Raw genomic sequence first — 19,748 nt, 5'->3', positions numbered from 1 at the left:
CTGTTCTTACTGCACATTAAAGAAAGTAGTTTGTTCAGGTGTATAAGTAAATGTTTTATAAAGCACAGGTTGGCTTTGGCTTAACTCACTTTATTTTGGGTGGGAAATTAGAAAATATTTAATTTATTTTAAGTGGGATAGTTTACATACACTTCTATTACAAAACAGTCTAGTTTGAATGTTTATGCCTTAGTGTAGTAGGTGCCACTACTATAGATGGATATAGCTGTTTAACCAGTACATAAATCAATGGTTATGCTCCAAACATGGGACACTTTTCTGTTTCTCTAGTTCTCTGGGGGGAAAAAAAGTTCCTGTCCATCTTCCATTTAGTTTTGGGAAATTCAAAGTTTCTTTATTCTGAGTTTGTCTAAAATGTTTCTTTTTAAATCACTCATCAGTAGTACAAAGTTTTATTTAGACAATTAAAAATAAATTAAAGGTGATGTACAGTATCAACTGGTCAATGCATGAATTAAAACATTGATCGTGTTAAATGTGCTCTAAGGCCTAAACTATAGAAGGTTTATATAGTGAATCACAAAATGCGTGCAAACCAATAACATATCATAAGTATAAACAGTGTAAGACAAGTGCATACCAAATAAGTGATTTAAATACATGATTAAAGGTGATTCTCCTTAACAAACACAAAAACCAATCTACTGCAGGAAAGTGACCCGTGCAAGCATACATGTGGATAATGTGCTGAAGTTCTGCGTGAAATATTTTAAAACTAGACAGTTCGCCAGGTACAATCTGGAAAGCAATGCAGGTTAGACCCAGTACTGTTTGGTTGTGACAGGTGGTGCATGGTGTCTGTGTTTGGGAACGTGGTTCTGCGTGACGTAACTAGGGTCGTAATAATCCCACTCAAGACCAGATGCCCAAGTTGCTCCTGGAAAACCGTCACTGTCCGCCGACAGGATGCGCAACGACACACCTGGATAATTATGTGTACAGTTTTACACCCTCTTCATTACACACACCTGAAATGTGGACATAATTCAATACAAATATATAGAAAAGCAGACTAAAGGGACCTCAACCCATAAACTACCTGACAAATCTTGTTAATGATTACATTTTAAGAGGTTTGAAAGAAATTCATGTGTACAACATATTAAACATAACAGGAGATTTTATATTTCATCTTACTGGTTTTGAGAGGAACAATATATACTGTATGTCAAATTTAGAATTTATCTTGCAATAAGTATTCAAGGTACTGTAGTTGACAGTTGAGACTATGCACCCACTCATAATATTGATTCTCATTACAGTGGTGCCTGTCAAGGGGTGGGATATATCAGGTAGCAAGTGAACAGTTCATTCGTAGAGTTAAGTAAACTTAAACGTTGAGTTGTGTATAGGGATGCATAGCAGTAGACCGGGCAGAGGGCACATGCCAACCCTGTCCATAAATGAAAGCTTCTACAATGAGTATGTGAGCATCAAAATTGGACCACAGAGCAATGGAAGAAAATTATCTGGACTTATGAAAAGTGTGACATTCAAGTGGATGTTACTTTGGGACATACCACCTACCTACCTACCAGAGGACCAAGCACACCCCTTCATGCAAACTATATTTCCTTTTAGCAGCACAATGCCCATTTAAGCAAGTAAGGAATGGTTTGAGGAACATGCTTAAAAGTTCAAATGACTCAATTTGATCTCCATCTGTTGGATAAACAAGTCTGATCCGTGGAGGCCCATCTTGCAAATTATGGGACTTAAAGTCGATGCAATGATAAAAACTTTAAAAGACTTTTGGTTTGGACAAGAGAATCGGCCAAACGTCTAAATGTAAATGTAAAGGATCTGCTACTGATGGCTTTGTTTCAGTTACCACAGTACACCTTCTGCCTCAAAACCGTTTTGGAGGCACAACAGGACCTAGACAATATTAGGTAGGTGGTTACCATCATGGCTGATGTGTCATATCTAATTTTATCTAAAGAAATATAATAAAATAATTAATTAGATGTTTTACTATTTGCAATCACTCCCAAGTGTTCTTATAGCCTTTAATTACACTCTCAGTTGCACCATGGGTAAAGTAGGTTTGTACGGTTCACCATACTGAGGAGAGGGCATCTGCCAAAAATTCACATTCAAAACCAGTCACAGAATCACCTTCAGGAAGAAACCACATCAGATAACGTTCTCAGCTTAAAAGAATAAAAAAAACTTTGACTCCATAACAATAGCTTCTACATCCTTCCAACCATCTTTTACTAACAGCTACAAAGTTATCTAGCTCTCAAACCCCGGATCTTTAACCCCTGAACCCCGCCTTATACCAGTGCTGATATTAATCACGAAGCACTCCTTCTCATGTGATATTGCATAAATAGAACTAACTAACCGAGACTTTACAATTCTCCAAAGGGTGCGAAGAATTTTGGAGGTGGTATCCAAAATCTTGCGAATCTAGCAAGTTTCTCTTTGAAGAATATTAGCTCTGTTAACTTCCGTGATGCGGGGTTTAAATTCCAATTAGACTTAAATGGAATTCTGAACAACTTAAAACCAAAAAAAAGGAGACAAGGTGTTACTGAATGTTATATACAGTACCAATATCAGATGTGTTTTCTTGCTAAAGCTACTTCTGTGACTGGTTTTGAATGTGGGTTTTACCCATGCTGCAACTGATAGTTAGTGCAATTAACAGTTATTAGGACACCTGGGACTCAGAGTGATGCATATAGTTAAACATCCTAGTGATGTTACCTCTATTAACCACCACGCGTGGGATGCCTCTCATCCAAGTGGATTGCATGGTTGGAAACTAACTGTTGTATAATAAGTTTTAACCTCACCTGCACTTGCACCGAAGTCACTGTCCAGGCCAGGTCCGGCAGCTGAGGAGCTTGCAGATGCTATGAAGCATGAGGTCTCCTGTGGGATGCTGCTGATAAGCTCATCTTCCATGTGGATCTTATCGACAGAAACCAGCTCCAGCTCTACAGTGCTAGACCTGCGCATCATCATAGGTAATGAACCGTGCTGCACACACACACACACACACACACAAACACACAGAGAATTATATAGTATCAAAAGCAGACACACAGCACTTCCAGCCATTATATACACTGCCCAATCTTTTACAATGCCCAAATCTTTAGTTTGACAATCTTTATTTAACGGCACACATTTGCTGCCACATTGATCTAACAACTTTACAACAATTATTTCAGTTCAAGGTTTTGTTCTTGATTCTTTTAAATAGAGGTTTATTAAAAGATTTTTTTTTAAATCATCTTTGCGCTATTTGTTATAAGTGGGACTATTATCACTTTTGCACAGCTTTTACAACAGAGAATATGGGCACTGTTTTTCTTTAATATGAAATCAGTCATCACAACTAAAAGGTCATCTCAAGGTTTTATTTTCCACGTTTACAGAGTGACGTCACATCAACATGGCTGCACACAGCATCAGAAATTAAACATTGAAGTAGAAAGTGAAACTTCTCTAACTGTAAAAGTTATATCGTATGTACAAGTACAGTGGAACCTCCGATTACGAGTGACGCGGAGCAAAGATATTTTTTTTGTATAAATTTTGACTTGAAAAAACGAGCAGTGTATTAGCATTAACATATTCGTAACGAGTATCACGTATCTCGCATGCGCTTCTTGTTTTGACGCCGAGCATCACGTGATCACAACTGAGCCAACGTTTTTCTTTCTCTTGCGCTGCGGAATTGTAGGTAATCGTCTCCCCTGCTGGGTCTTAGTGCTCATCTCTGCATGCGTGTACTGTTTACTATAACACTGTGACCACGTGTGTAAAACATATTTTATTTTGTGTTTGTAAGCGCGTGTACAGTGTGCATGTACTGTTTCTTATAACACACGTGTGTACAGCACGCAAAATAAAGTCTCATTAAAGAGATTAAAGATTTCTCTATTTGTGCCGGTTCTCACACACACTCTGGTCTTTAGTGTGTGTGTGTGTGTGTCTCTGGTCTACACAAAAACTCTGCTCTGTCGCGATTCTTTTCAAAGGTAAAGTGCAGGTTCATTAGTTTGTTTGTTTTACTTTACAGCAGTGATTCCGTTAATATGCGCTCACACAAATGTCACGCGAGCTAATTTTTCCGACAAAACAGTGATGTGGGAGAGAGAAGTTGATTTATGACAGCTGTTTATGGAAGTGTAGTCAAGTTCGGGAAATGCATTGTGAGTATTGCAGTCCGGTGTATGTGAACGCGAATGCGAGATGTAAGCTAGGATATAGAACCTGAGTTTTGTTTTCTCTTCAGTATTTTTTTTTTGTTGGATTTAAGTGCAGGATCCACCCGAAAGTTTGTAATACAATGCAGACAAATAAAAGAACGGGCATGCATTGACCAGTTTGTCCATCTCATCATTACACACACACACACACACACATAAAGCGCCTGCGCGCACAAACGGGAACACTTATCCATCGGGATAAATTTTTACTTTTTTTAAAGGTAAAATGCAGGTAATTTTTTTTATTTTTACTTTATATTTTGTATTAATTATTTTTATGTATTTATTTTTTTGGGCTGTAGAACGAATAATTTAAGTTTTCATTATTTCTTATGGGAAAATTAAATTTGGTTTATGAGTGTTTTGGAATACAAGCCCACTTCCGGAACGAATTATGCTCGAAATCCGAGGTTCCACTGTATTATCTTTAGATTAAGCAACACAGATATTCAATTGTGAAATCTAAAACACTGACTATGCAGTTTTTCATCAAAGATATATCTATACAGCATGTGTTAGCCGCCTATAAAATTAAGAATGAGTGGTTTCCCCACTTCGTCTGTCGAACCTGGAGAGGTAAAAATTGAATAATTTCTACCAGTCTACTGTTACTTGGAATTATATTTTTTTAAAATTGTTCATCTGACTTTTTAAATCTAAATTAGATACATTTTTGGTGAGTCTTTGTAAGTAGCACAGATTGTAGCTTGGTCAAGTTTAGGCTTAGCATTGTTACAATAGCATTGTGGCAATAAAATGATTGTGGTTGTACTTGTTGCCAGCTGAAACATTTTAAACACTGCAGCAATTATTTAATCAAAGGTTATTAAGTATATGCTTATTTAAATGCAAAAATGTGACTTTGGCAGGGTACATTTAGCTCAAGGGTTATACTGTTTGTGTGCCAATATGGAGGAAAAATACATCATAACTCACTACAAAAACTGGTTTGACCAAATTGATCTTTCCACCAATAACATAATTTCATCATGACAAGTTACAATGTTCTTAAAAATGGTCATGATACACCGGTGTCTTTCATTCATTCATCTTCTATACTGCTTTCCTGTATGGAGTCGCAGGAAGCCTGGAGCCTACGCCAGGCACAAGATACCAATCCATCGCAGGGCACTAGGGTTGGGTATCGTTTTTTTTTCTTTTTTTTTCTCGATACCGGTGCCAAATCGATACTTTTAAAACGATAACGGTGCCAAAAATACTTTACAAAGGCCACAAAATGATGGTTGATGACTCAATAAATTTTTATTGAACAATATTATTTTTTTAATTCTCGTTAGTCAAATTAGTCTTCTTTGCAATGGTAAATGAGGTCACTGTTGTAGTACTACTAGTACTAGCTGGAAAGCAGAATCTCTGATACATTAGTATTTTACAGAATCCATGATACATCAGTTTTCTTTGCTTTAGTGCTTTAGTTTTCTAAATTGGTTTTAGTTTTCTAAATTGGATTCTTCTCCACTGGTAAGGTAGGTTTTTAACTTTTGTACTGTTTTTGAAAACACAATTGGTTCATACTGTATACTGTACCTAGTTTTTGCTGTTTGGTAGTGTTGATTGCAGTGTGATTGAAGTAGGTCTAAAGCAATTAGTTCTCAGGTAATTAATCAAGAGTAGTTTCAGGCTTCCTTAAGGTGTGAATTGTGGGCAGGGCTTAGCTACATATATTGAAGGTTGATCTAGCTCATACTTTAGTGTGCTTTAGTTTTCTAAATTGGATTCTTCTCCACTGGTAAGGTAGGTTTTTAACTTTTGTACTGTTTTTGAAAACACAATTGGTTCATACTGTATACTGTACCTAGTTTTTGCTGTTTGGTAGTGTTGATTGCAGTGTGATTGAAGTAGGTCTAAAGCAATTAGTTCTCAGGTAATTAATCAAGAGTAGTTTCAGGCTTCCTTAAGGTGTGAATTGTGGGCAGGGCTTAGCTACATATATTGAAGGTGTCTCCGCTACAGACACTTGTGTCTGTAGCGGTTAATAAGAATATCCTGCAACAAAGGTAGTGCACAGAGAATTGATTTAAACTCTTGTTTGCCAAGAAGTTACAAGTTTTTATAGACAGTTACCTCAGTCTAGCATGTGTCTTCAACCTATCTCTGTCAGTTCTCACAGACCAAGATGCTTTTACTCACACAGCAGAGGCAGATCTCCCAGAAACCTCATCTACCCTCCAGTACTGTCTCATTGTCCTGCACTGGTGGTAGGTGGGCTCTGGAACTGCCAATCTGCTGTAAATAAAGCAGACTTTATCTCTGCCCTAGCTACTCATTACTCTTTTGACTTTCTGGCACTAACTGAGACCTGGATATCTCCTCAGAACTCAGCCACACCGGCTGCCCTATCCTCTGCCTATGTATTCTCTCACACTCCACGAGAAACTGGCAGAGGTGGTGGTACGGGTCTCCTGTTGTCCAAGAGGTGGTCCTTCTCGCCCATCACCCTGTCTCATCTCAGTTTTTCATCATTTGAATTTCATGCAGTTAAGGTAACCTCTCCAATTAACCTCCACATCTTGGTTATTTACCGTCCTCCTGGCTCTCTAGGAAACTTTCTAGATGAAATGGACATACTTCTTAGTCTTTTTCCTTCTGCTAACACTCCTCTCACTGTTCTAGGAGATTTCAACCTTCCATCTGATAAACTCCAATCCTCTTTCCTTCTCCCTCTCCTTAACTCCTTCTCTTTAACCCTAAACAGCTGCCCTCCTACACACAAGGCAGGAAATTCTCTCGACCTTGTTTTCTGCCGCCCTTCCCCAGTCACAGATATCACTACCTATCCTCTTCATAAATCTGATCATTACCTGGTATCCTTCACTATAACCCTTCCCATTCTATGTAAACCTAACCACCAAAATGTCTCTTTTACCCGCAAAAACCTTCACTCTGTCTCCCCTTCCTCTGTGTCTTCATACACCCTATCATTCCTCCCAGACCCAGACTCCTTCTCCTCTTTACCACTAGAGACTGCGACTGAAACTTTCCTCTCCTCTCTCTCCTCATCCATAGATCTCCTTTGCCCGCTGTCATCTAAACCAAGGAAGAAATCTTGTCCTGCTCCTTGGCTATCTGATGTACTGCGCAACAACAGGAGAGAATTAAGAACTGCGGAGAGAAGATGGAAGAAATCACAGCTTGATGCAGATCTCATCTCTTACCAGACTCTTCTTTCCAAATTCTCATGTGATGTGACTTCTGCCAAAACTACCTTCTTCAGACAAAAGTTGGAAGCGTCTGCACATGATCCTGGCAAACTCCACAACATCTTCTCCTCACTACTCAACCCACCGACTCCTCCTGCCCCTTCCTCTCTGACTGCTGACGATTTTGCCACATTCTACGATGGGAAGATTGTAGCAATCCGCCAGTCCGTCGCTCTCAACCAAACTCCTACTACGGCAGAACCTCAGGACCTTTCCTTCCCTCCTTTAGCAGAATTTTCCAACTTGTCATCTGACGAGATTCAACAGATCATCTCGTCATCTAACCCCACCACCTGTTCATTAGACCCAATCCCTTCCACAATGCTCCAGGCCATCTCACGAGACCTCCTTCCCTTCACCACAGCCATCATCAACCAATCCATATCATCTGGTCATGTTCCTGCCGCTTTTAAGAAGGCGAGGGTTATTCCCATCCTCAAGAAACCCTGCCTGGACCCATCAGAAGTTAACAACTATCGCCCGGTATCACTGCTCTCTTTTATTTCCAAAATTCTTGAAAGAACGGTTTATAATCAAATGTCTCTTTATCTCTCACAGAACAACCTTAATGACCCAAACCAATCTGGATTCAAAGTGGCACATTCCACAGAGACTGCCCTTCTGTCAGTCACTGAGAAGCTCCATGCTGCTAGATCTGCTAAACTTTCATCTGTCCTCATCCTCCTGGACCTGTCAGCTGCATTTGACACCGTGAACCACAAGATTCTATTATCTATTCTTACAAGCCTTGGAATTTGTGGAACAGCGTGGCAATGGTTTGCTTCTTACCTTAAAGATAGGTCATATGAGGTAACATGGAGGGGATCTACATCTGCCCCACGTAGACTCTCTACTGGTGTCCCGCAGGGCTCAGTACTTGGTCCTCTTCTGTTCTCCCTCTATACCCGGTCTCTTGGTAAGGTCATATCATCGCATGGATTCTCATACCACTGTTATGCAGACGACACCCAACTTGTCCTCTCCTTTCCTCCCTCTGACACTCAGGTTTCCACCCGGATCTCAGCATGTCTGGCAGACATCTCATTTTGGATGGCTGCTCATCAGCTGAAGCTCAATCTCAGTAAAACCGAACTGTTGTTTATCCCTTGTGACTCATCTCCAGGTCAAGACCTTGTGATATCCATGGACAACAACCAAATCACTCCCTCAACCACCGCCCGCAATCTTGGGGTAACCGTGGACAATCATCTGTCATTTTCCCCACACATCGCTAACCTTACTCGCTCTTGTCGATTTCTTCTTTACAATATCAGAAGAATTCGCCCATTTCTTTCTTCACAGGCTACTCAGGTGCTTGTTCAGTCCCTTGTTATTTCAAGACTGGACTACTGCAACTCACTCCTGGCAGGCCTGCCTCTGTCCACGATTCGTCCTCTGCAACTGATCCAGAATGCAGCAGCACGACTCGTTTTTAACCTTCCCAAGTTCTCCCACACCACCCCACTCCTCCGCTCCCTGCACTGGCTTCCTGTAGCTGCCCGCATCAAATTCAAAACACTGATGCTTGCCTACAAAGCCAAAAATGGCCCAGCACCCACTTACCTCTCTGCGCTAATTACACCACGCACTGCACCACGTTGCCTCCGATCCTCCAGCACTGCTCGCCTCATCCCACCATCTCTCAGGGATCGAGGGCGGCATTCATCCAGGCTCTTTTCTGTTCTGGCACCTAGATGGTGGAATGAACTTCCTCTAGATGTCCGTACATCAGAGACTTTGACTATCTTTAAACAACGACTCAAGACGCATCTGTTTCTCCAGTACTTGGACTAACCCCCCTCCCCCCCGGGGAAAAAAAAAAAAAAAAAAAAAAAAAACTCAGTTGTGTTGGACTAATGGTACTTAGTTATTAACCTAGTTAACCCAGTGTAAGTATGTATCCAATGTTGTAAACATTAAAGCACTTTTTGTAAGTCGCTCTGGATAAGAGCGTCTGCCAAATGCCTAAATGTAAATGTAAATGTAAACATCAGTATTTTACATACCGTTTGACCATTTGTTAGCATGAATGCAAGATTTGCATTTTGCAATTAACATTACATTAGCCTAATACTAACCTGCGAAAAGGCTGCTGTCGTCAACATAATCTGCGAACTCCTTTTTGCTACGGTTGGTATGACTGGGGCTGGGGTCATCCACACTGATAGTGCCACCTGTTGTCCGCAAGCTGTCAAGCACAGTGCATCCCTCTGCTTTTAAGTTCATTCCGCGTGCCCTCAACTGCCGTTAACTGCTGTAAAACATTTGCTGCACGTTGCGGTGTCGGAATGCTTTCTTGTGAAATATAGCCACACTTTCGACCGTTTAGTTTTAGGCATTTTAACAAAAGTTGTTTAATGACTTAACGTTACACTTGCTCTGACTCTGCCGTCAGAGCAAGTGTAACGTTAGTTGCTGCATTCACGTGCATCTCGGATGGTCTCATTTCCTGATGATTTGTGCTTTTAATTTTTTTATCTAATCTAATAAACTTTTAATCTACAAAAATGAAACATTACTGCAACAATGTTTTGGATTTGTATTATCAAAGCTTTCCGAGGTTCTTAAGATTTTTCGAATTAAGAAATGATTTATTTTTCTGATCATTTCTGACACCCCATGAATGCAGTATTTAAGTTTTACTAGCGATCATGTGTGTTGATGAATCTGATGCTTATTACAACTGCGTCATTCAATCAACAGGCATTTAAGTGGCACCGAAATGAGGCACCGAAATTTGCGTTCTGTTTCGGTCCGTTACATACCGGTTATATAGGCACCGGTACCTATATAACCGGTATGTACCGAATATATTCGTTCTGTTTCGGTCCGTTACATACCGGTTATATAGGCACCGGTACCTATATAACCGGTATAAACCGGACCAAAACAGAACGCGAATACCGAACCCTACAGGACACACACCACACAATCATTCGAACACTATGGGCAATTTGGAAACACCAAATAACCTAATAAATGCGTCTTTGGACTGTGGTAGGAAACCGGAGGACCTGGAGGAAACCCACCAAGCATGGGCACAACATGCAAACTCCACGCAAACTGACCTGCATCGGACATTGAACCTGTGACCTTTTACGGTCGAGGCCGCAGTGCAAACCACTAAGCCACAGTGCCACCTAAACACCTGAGTGTCACATCATCGAAAACACACAAGACAGCATATACTCAGTGGTGATCCAGATTATGTTTTATAATCAAATTGAGAAATCATTTCTCCTATAACAAGGGCTATTTAAAGTTTGACTCAAATGTTGTTTTTCCATAAGTAGATTAAGTTATACATGTGGAGGCAGAGTGGGTTTTAGTGGGTTTGACCAGACACTTGAAAACTGCTGAATATTTCATCTGATGCAAGCAAAAGCAAATTATACACCATAAATCCAAATATGGGCGGCACGGTGGTGTAGTGGTTAGCACTGTTGCCTTGCACCTCCAGGGTCCGGGTTTGATTCCCGGCTCTGTGTGCATGGAGTTTGCATGTTCTCCCCGTGTTTGGTGGGTTTCCTCCGGGTACTCCGGTTTCCTCCCACAGTCCAAAGACATGTAGATTAGGCTAATTGACGTTCCCAAATTGCCCGTAGTGTGTGAATGTGTGTGCCCTGCGATAGATTGGCACCCTGTCCAGGGGGTACCCTGCCTCATGCCCTTAGCCTCCTGGGATAGGCTCCAGGTCCCCACGACCCTGAATACAGGGTTAAAGCAGTATAGAAGATGAAGATACAGAAGATGAAATCCAAATATGTATGGACACAACCATACACATTATAATATGCTGTGAAATGCTTACATGACTGTTTGCACTAAAAAAATTTAATATATAAAATATACAGTTACAATAAAGTATAAATTGTATTGTATATTATCTGCTCTATTGTTTATTATAAGTGTGATTAGGGACTGATCATGGGTGAGTCAACTGAGAAAGGCAGTTTATTCCAAAAGGTGTTCAGTGTGGTTGAGGTCAGTGACCTGTTCCTTACCACTCCAACCTTGACTTACCAGTCTCCATGAACTGCAAGGGAGCACGATCATGATGGAACAGGTTTAGGCCTCTTAATTCTAATGGCATCCTGCTACAGCATACAAATACATTTCAGATAATAGTGTGCTTACTTACTAATTTTTTGACAGGAGCTGAGGTGTCAAATTTATTCTGGTGTAATTATAATAAAGTGGTATTTAACGAATATATAATAAATAAATTGCAAAAAAACCAAAAAAAAACCAAATAATATTTATGTTATTTATTACTCCAAGTAATTATGGATTCGGAAAGGGTTATAATAGTACTGAGAATTAAAGCCACAAATTACAAAAGCATTAAGTAATATTGACATTACGGCACGTAGTTCTGGTGTACTTGTGGAGTTGGAGTCAGGACTCTTACCCTGCTCTGGGTCACGAGCTGCTCTGGGGAATTTGGCGGTGCGACATTCTCGCGCTCCATTTCTGAGTCGCTGGACTGTAAGAGGACCGGAGCGCTCTTCCGCCAAGCGCGCGAGCCGCTGGCACCCAGTACCGTGCTCGGCACGCGAAGCGACACTGAGCCCGCATACGTAGCTCCGTCCGGTCGCGCGAGCGCTTCCGACCTGCATCGCTGCCCACAGGCAGCCCTCCGCTCTGCAGATGACGTGAGGGACGACGTAATCGGCGGCGCCAGCATCGGCTCTGAAACGGACGCGTACTTCGTTTTCCGTACCGGTCCGAACGACGGGTCGTCGGTAAAACGGGCGATTCTCTGGCGCGTGGACAGCGACGATGACGAACGCAAGAGCACGCTCTCAGAACCGTGGCGCGCGCGCTTTCTCCTCGCGAACAGAAGCAGTTTGTATCCCAGCAACAGGCAGTTCAACAGAAGCAGCAGAACCACACAGGGAATGAGTACAAGCACCAGTAGCGTCAGACTGGACACCTGCAGGCTCTCGCGCAGCTCTGACGAAGGCACAGCAGTTTCCGACTGAGACATTTCATCACAAACTACGAGTTAGAGTACGAATAAAAAACGATACTGGTAATAAGTGAATAGCTAACGAGTTATTTAAAATGGCGATACGGTCGACTGACTAACCACTCAGATGTGCTTAATTCACCCCGGTTAATTGTTACAAAAGCCACTGGGGCGGTTCGGCTGTGCTGTTTGTGAGGAGTGGACGAACAGCTAGTTAACTGTAGGCTAATTAGACTTAAAGCCGGCTCCTAGAAAATAACGTTTCGAAACAGTTCAGAAGCATTAGCAACTTACCTCATGTGCTCCAGGGTTGTTAATTATATTTTAATAATCGCTTTGTCTCTTTTTTATTAATAAGTTTATTATTATTTTTTACCACTCTAATGCTAAAAACACTCGACAGAAGTGTGCGAGCTTGAGGTAAACCTCCCGCGCCTGGTTTAAAATCACGCGCAGGTTTGTCGGCTGTATAAAAAAACTAAACACACACGTACACTAACTACACTACTAATGAGTCAAAAGTGCGTCGCATTATTTAGACACCTTAAATATATTTTAGAGTATGTAATTTATTATTTTATTTTTTAAACAACCTTTTTCCTTTAAAAATAAACCCATTTCCGTAAGGAAAACATTACAAAAAAGTTCTCTCTTCCCTTCCTGCCGGGCAAAATCCTGGCCACCGAAATCAACACTTTGTCATTTTCCCTCAAACCTGAACAGTTTTCGCAGTGTGTCGGGGGGTGGCACGTAGACAGATCCTTTCCTCCCTTACACATGTCAAAGTAACATCCACATTAATGGCAGGCCACCAGTAGCGTCAGACTGGACCTTGACCAGAGCATCACACTGCCTCAGCTGCTTTGCCTTCTCCCCATCGAGCATCAATGCTGCCACGCTTTTTAGGTAAGCGATACACTTGCTCCTGGCTGTCCATACTGTATAATGTAAAAGAAAACATGAATTGTCAGTCCAGGTCGCCTTCTTCCATACAGTTGTGTTGCTCATATGCCCATTGTAGGCACTGTCAGTGGTGTACATGGGTCAACATGGGGTCATAAGTAGCCCCAAACACAGAAAGCTGCAATATATATTATATATTAAATATCAATAAAATATACACTACATGGTTGCACTACACTTCTGATGTCACACAATTGCAAACACACAACTGTTTAAGGTTTCTTTTTATTAAAAGTAAGGGGGATAAAACCTGTTGCGCAAAGAAATTGTGTGACCTGAGCCTTGACCTCAACCCATATGAATACCTTTGGTATGAAGTGAACCAGCAACTGCCACCACATATTTTATATGGCATTTTTACTTAACTTTAGTAGTGCCCTAGTGGCCGGAGACATTTATTTAATAAGTATTATATATTGCTGCTAACGTTTGGTGAGTTTAAAATTTTCAAATGTTATTTCTTAATCCGCAAATTTAGTATCTAGCGTTTAAAAAGCTAATTATATTTCCATTTATTTCCGTTGTTGTTTTAGGACCGGAAGTGTCCATAATTTTTGTGTCGTTTTTGTTGCAATGACCGACAGGGGGCGCCACATTATAGCAAGTAATATGAGGGTTCGTTCCAAACTTTAGAACTCAATGTTCTTTCTGTTGTAAGCTTATAGTTCCTACAGATATTCAGTTCCTACAGTTCAGCCATCATAATGTTTGACCCCTTACAACGTATGTGATCACCTATAAACTAAAATTGCATGGCGAAAAAAACCCCCAAACTATTAACTATTGACCTGCATCAAACAAATGTTTCACAAATGTTTGTTATTTGAGCCAAAGGAAAAATAGGCTCTTCAAGATTTTTTGCCAGACTGGTAAGTTCATTAAACAGGAAAGGACATTGGACTTGAAAGGCTTGCATTTTATCAAAGTGAACTTTAACCTAAAGCCACTGCTGTCCAACAGAAAACAAGTTGGTGTGTCTGTGGTCTCATTTGTAACCATGTACTGTATCATATCACTGCATTTGTTTTAACATGACTAAAGAAGATCTAGCTTTCTAACCTCTGTTAAGTCACTGGCACTTTGAGTTTAAATTTCACCCAAGCCATTTGGATAAGATCTGTTTACTGTTTCTGTTTGAAACTGTAATGCAATGACTATAAAACTCATTAGATAACAGCTTAGACATGAGTAACACTGTTGGAAAGAAGCTTTTGTGATTCATGAGAATGCAGAGGTTTTGAGCAGTAGGCAGTTAATAGAAAAGTTATTGCCTAATATTGTTTGAACACACAATTAAGATTGTTAATAGAGACTAACAGTTTCTAATTATTTTTCTTATTTCTTTATATTATGTGTAAGCAATAGGCTGCAGGGTGGAACCATCAGAGACGTCTCAGTATGGCACGGTGTCTAGAAATGCACTGACAAAATATTTTATTAAGTAAAGTCTTTATTTGTACATAAAAAAACCATGCTTTTCATACAGTCTCAGCCTACATGCCAGATTATAGAGCACATTGAAATCTTTCTATAGTTATCCTTTATAAATAATTCATTGAAACATGACACAGGTTCTCTCATAGAGACTAAGTAATTGACGATTCTGTACACAAGTACAAATTTGTCATTGTTTAGAGCGAGTTGAGATGGTCATCATAGGAACAACGATTTCCTACAGGAGTCCATCAAGCCCTTTCCCATAGAGCATGTCACTTCCTGCTACATACAGGATGTGTGTTAATTCTTCAAGAGTAGCACCTCTGTGTGTACAGTATCAGTGTCTGCTTTTGTGTGTACCTGTAGGTCTTATGACTACAGGTGTTGTATCTAAGTGCAATGTGTGGCTGCCTAAAATCTATGGACTACTTGTGACAATTGCTATCTTGTGTGCGTGTGTGTACAGTCCGGCACACAATATGCCTCACAGAGACAAAAAATTGGATGCTGTAGCCATCGTTAGATCTGTGTGTCTACAGGAGGGCGTTAGCATTGTCCAAGGCTGTGTTTTATGATCTCTTTGCTGGATGGCGGGATACGCTCAGGAAACACCACCTGGAATTCCACCATCAAGTCACCACGCTGGGCTGAGTTCTTAGCCCGGGGAAGCCCCTCCCCTATTAGTCTTCTCACTGAGCCAGGCTTGATGACATCACTGCAGGGGACAGGCTTAGTTTGGCCATCAAGGGTGGGGACACTAACTGTACATCCACATAATGCCTGCAGAAAGAGAAAAAGATGGAAAAGGTTAGTATGATATGATACTATATCGTAATATGAAAACAATAACAAAATTATTTCATTATTTAAGGTTATTTAAGGATTTTTTTCAAATAGCAATAGCCTGAGTATATCTGTGAGACATCTCCATGCTAGAGTATGCTCTACTCTTTTCGAACCATCAGAGAATTTCTATTATTGTTTTTTTTTATTGCATAATGTTGAGTCGAGATTAAATGAGGAGAATGTGGGTCAGAGTGAATGAACCTCTCCTGTTATGCAAGTGCCGTTACGAGACGGGTACTGCTAATGTGTTCCTGTTCTATTGTCTGAGTGGGAGGAGGGAGGAAATGTGTGGGAGAGAGATGAGCAAGGGAGGGTGAGAGATGAGGGATGGTGAGAAACAGCAGGAGAGAGGAGTTGGGAGGAGGTGGTAAGTGTGATGGTGCGAGACAGTTGGAGAGAGACAAAGGAGTGATAGACAAGGGTGAGACAGAAAATGTTAGGGATTAGGTGACATTAATGGCAGGGTGATTTTAAAAGGGAGATAATGAGATATTAGATGTTTGTATGAGGGATTGAAATTAATAACTATAGCATCTATGGCAAAAAACCCCCCTGAGTGAATTAAATTGAATTGAAATAAAGCATAAAAGAAGGTTATGGAAATACAAGAAGACTTCCTGGTGGAAAAATGACCATAAACGAAAGCAAGGAAAAATGTGTGTGTGTGTGAGAGAGAGTGAGAGAGGGAAGATGCTAGGAGCTGCAGAGGGAAGATGAGGAGAGGCAAGAGGCGGAAGAGTATGTCTGTTTGCCTGCGGGAGAGGGGGAGAGTTTCTAAATTTAGCCACATCGCTCTGCAGCGGCTTATCATCTAGCGGCGACTGCGTGGGTGGAGAAAAGAACAGTCTGTACTACTAGCACACACACACACACACACACTCACCTCTCTAAGCGTTATGGTGGCTGTGTAGACTATGTTGGACCCTTCCCGTTTGAAGTGGGCATGCTTCTTCTCTTTAACCACAAACGTGAGGTCATTCGCTCCATGTCCCTCTCCGGGAAAGGTAATCTTTGTCCCTTCCTTCCATCCTTTCTTCACCTCTACGTCGATCACTCGTTCTTCTGGCTGAAGTGTGTTTTTTTCTGTGGGTCGGAGACGAGTGACTTTCACACGCTTTGTAACACCTGTCAGAATATCTTCCAGCGATACTTGGAGGTCATGCACTTCGGTTACGCCTCCAGGGTGGGGCCCAGTCTTGTTGCTATGGCGGCCAAGGTGGGGTTGAGGGTTTCTCAGGAATGGGTTGAAAAGGTCCTCATCTGAGTCAAACTCAAAGTTGAAGAACATACGCCAGGCATGGGTGTCGGTCTTGGGGCCACTGGGGGTGGGGTCTGCTTTAGCAGAAGATGTTCCCTTAGACAAACCTGGAAGAAAGAGATTTGTGTGTGATTGTGTGAGTTTTTTTTTAGCCAAAGCATGCCAGATATTTTTGCTTAGATGAAATTTGTAGGTGAACTTAGAGAGAGTGATTGGGGAGGCCCGAAATATATATGTGTATGTGCAAATGATGGGTTGGGGAACTTTCTCATACATTCTGCAAAAAGTCTGAACTTTGACTTTCTGTCTATGTTTATGCATATACAATTACAAATAAAAGTAGCGCGTGGGGAAATCGGGATAGTGTGTCTTTTGGATTAAACTTTCTCACCTTGCTGGTCATAGAGGCTGCGCTTCTCTGAGTCTGTGAGGACTTCATAGGCTTGTGCAATCTGCTTAAACTTCTCCTCTGCATCCGCATCTGAGTTTTTGTCAGGATGGTAGCGCAGTGCCAGCCGCTTGTATGCACGTCTAATCTCCTCCTCGTTTGAGTCGCTTGGCACCCCTAACACAGCATAGTGGTCCACACACCCTGGTGAAGAAGGAGGACTGGGAATCTCAGGGTCCTCATGAACCTCCTGTTTAGAGAAAGAGAGAGAGAGATTATTAATCTTGTAAGATTAGGTTTTTATCTTTTTAAGTGTTTTATTCTCCCAGTGATTGGGACACTTATTAAATTTAGAAGTGTGATCAATTTACCACTAGTCTAAATTAATGTTATACATTGTTTGGATTGCTAAGTAGAATTTGTTGCTATTTTAAACCAGCAAGGAACATTTTTTTACAAGTACATTCTATATCCTTGAGTGTATTACCAGTAACAAGTGTTTGCACTTAAAACCCTCAGGTTACAACTTTTGATCTAAGAGTTTAGTAGTTTTAAAATTCTGACCAATTTCATCTAATGTAAGTCATCTAACATAAGGCATATATTACAATACTGATTGTTGTTAATAAATTAAAAATGAAAATAAACAGACACAAAAAGTAGAATAAACCAATTGTGGGAAAACTTACCTCTGAGGTCCAGGTTTCCTCGCCGTGGATTACTCGCACCTTGCATTTGACGTTCTTATGCTTCACGCCAAACTGCGTCCAGATGAGAACCATGATGGCTGTTGGTGCTGATGCTGCTGGTGCTGATGCTGCTCTCGCTGTGGTTAGTGCTGAAGCTCGAGTAGGCTCTGTGTAACCAGGCTACTACTGACTGCATCTCTCCGGTGCTGCCGGCGCGCTTTTATACCGGCGCGGCAGACACACATACTACCCACGCTGCGTGACCGAGCTTCCCCGGGCCCGCCCAGGATCTGCGCGAGAGGGAATACCGTGTTGGAAACCGAGCTGTTCTCTACGCTCATTGGACTACACGGCAGCGTCACGTGCTCAAGGCGGCCCAGCACTCCATGTGAGGAAACGTTTCCGGAATTTTAAAATAACCTTCTCTCGCTCGCTCTCTCTCACACACGCCCCCCTCCTTCTCGGCTTTCAGATTTAGCTCCTATTATAATGAATTTGGCGAGACGGGAACTTGTACTTCTAGCTTTTTGCTTTTTTTTTTGGTGGATTAAACTAATGAATTATGCAGCCCGTCTGGGCTCATTTATGCAGGATTATGCTCTTTCCGCAATATTATACAACATATAAATGAACCGAGACCCACAATGAACACGATGGAACATGGTGTCCTTTTTTTTATATGGGTGACAATTACAGTCACTAGTTGTACAGTTGCAGTGCGTCTTGTGTGTGCTATAATTATAAAATATAGACCATAAATTAACTCTCGTCTATAAACACCACAAAATCTGTCTCTGTCTCTCTTTCTCTCTCATTACAGTCACAGGGTACAGACTGTCCCTGTCCTTGTCACTGAGGTGGCGCCCTAAAGGGTACAGCTTTTCCTAGGAATCCTCAACTTTTAGAAATGTACATGTAGACTACTTTAAAAACTTTAATTACAAAAACGAGTTATTTAACGTACATTTACGGACCTTAATCATTTTAAAGGTTCATATAGTCACAATTCCAAGTGAAGGAGCGTACACTTGGAGTAGCATCACAAGGCTGTGTGTTATAAATTTTAAGTGTATGAAAAAAGACTATGCTTAATACTCTATGGTGTAGAAATGTCCATAATAAATGTAGTTTGAAAAGTGTTAGGGATAACACTGTGTTGGTGTAACAGACTAGTGGTGATGCACTGCTTATAAGTCAGTGGTTCATGTGAGCCAAAAATGCACCCCTCTCCGGAGTATGAAGGCAATATTATTTCACGTTATTCCTCATGTCTGGGCGGTAATTGGGCGTCGTTTGAGTGTCTTTGCCGCTCCGTATACAGCCTGAATGAATCTTGTGCCTCAGTACATAAATGGCAGTATTTCCTTAACCATGACGCGTGCGGCCAATAGCAGATGGGAGCACCGCAGGATTCCCGTTGCTACCGGAAAACGGGACAAATTTGGAGAAGATGCACCTTGCGGCAGCGTCAGAGAAATATTCTCCTCCAAATTCCTCCATTTTGAGGCGAGAGAGCGCTTATGAATGGGAACGTATCAGGTCGAGACGCGGAAATCCGCCAATAACGCGCTTTATCAATTTGTTTATTTATCATCCGCTTAATTTGTATGCATCATTAAGATAGACTTTGATTTGAGCAAATTGTGGATGGAGTAAAAGAAGCACTCGGTTGTCGGGGCTTGATAGGAGTTGGTGTCATTTTGTTCAGGATACATAGCAACGTG

General features: G+C 41.2%; 2 protein-coding genes across 3 annotated transcripts; both read right to left on the bottom strand.

Annotated features, from left to right (window-relative positions):
* Positions 1-121: 121 nt before the first annotated feature.
* Positions 122-12,576, bottom strand: hwa (huluwa). Of its 2 annotated transcripts, none has more exons than XM_053478029.1 (3): positions 11,883-12,575; positions 2,826-3,012; positions 122-943 (listed from the first exon to the last, which is right to left on the bottom strand). In XM_053478029.1, exons 1-3 carry the CDS (start codon positions 12,459-12,461, stop codon positions 777-779), a joined length of 933 nt encoding a protein of 310 aa, XP_053334004.1. In that variant the 5' UTR covers positions 12,462-12,575; the 3' UTR covers positions 122-776. The 2 variants fall into 2 exon arrangements, with proteins under 2 accessions (XP_053334004.1, XP_053334005.1); XM_053478030.1 differs by having other exon boundaries at positions 807-989; positions 11,883-12,576.
* A 2,262-nt stretch (positions 12,577-14,838) lies between these two features.
* zgc:122979 (uncharacterized protein LOC641576 homolog) lies at positions 14,839-18,255 on the bottom strand. Its single transcript, XM_053478028.1, has 4 exons — positions 18,025-18,255; positions 17,339-17,585; positions 16,573-17,054; positions 14,839-15,623 (listed from the first exon to the last, which is right to left on the bottom strand). The coding sequence occupies exons 1-4, from the start codon at positions 18,115-18,117 to the stop codon at positions 15,390-15,392; spliced, it is 1,056 nt and encodes a 351-aa protein (XP_053334003.1). The 5' UTR covers positions 18,118-18,255; the 3' UTR covers positions 14,839-15,389.
* Positions 18,256-19,748: the final 1,493 nt, after the last annotated feature.

This window comes from Clarias gariepinus, chromosome 19, assembly GCF_024256425.1.
Source record: "Clarias gariepinus isolate MV-2021 ecotype Netherlands chromosome 19, CGAR_prim_01v2, whole genome shotgun sequence".
Lineage (NCBI taxonomy): Eukaryota > Metazoa > Chordata > Actinopteri > Siluriformes > Clariidae > Clarias > Clarias gariepinus.
The sequence above is the reverse complement of the archived record's forward strand: the minus strand, read 5'-3'. Positions and strand labels throughout refer to the sequence as shown.

Coding starts and splice junctions, on each gene's coding strand:
- hwa (XM_053478029.1), bottom strand. CDS start 12,461: ATGTCTCAGTCGGAAACTGCTGTGCCTTCGTCAGAGCTGCGCGAGAGC. Junction 3,013..11,882: donor AGCTCGTGACCCAGAGCAGG/GTAAGAGTCCTG, acceptor GTGTGTGTGCAG/CACGGTTCATTACCTATGAT. Junction 944..2,825: donor TGACTTCGGTGCAAGTGCAG/GTGAGGTTAAAA, acceptor ATAATTATCCAG/GTGTGTCGTTGCGCATCCTG.
- zgc:122979 (XM_053478028.1), bottom strand. CDS start 18,117: ATGGTTCTCATCTGGACGCAGTTTGGCGTGAAGCATAAGAACGTCAAA. Junction 17,586..18,024: donor AGGAAACCTGGACCTCAGAG/GTAAGTTTTCCC, acceptor TTCTCTAAACAG/GAGGTTCATGAGGACCCTGA. Junction 15,624..16,572: donor CCACCATAACGCTTAGAGAG/GTGAGTGTGTGT, acceptor CTCTTTCTGCAG/GCATTATGTGGATGTACAGT.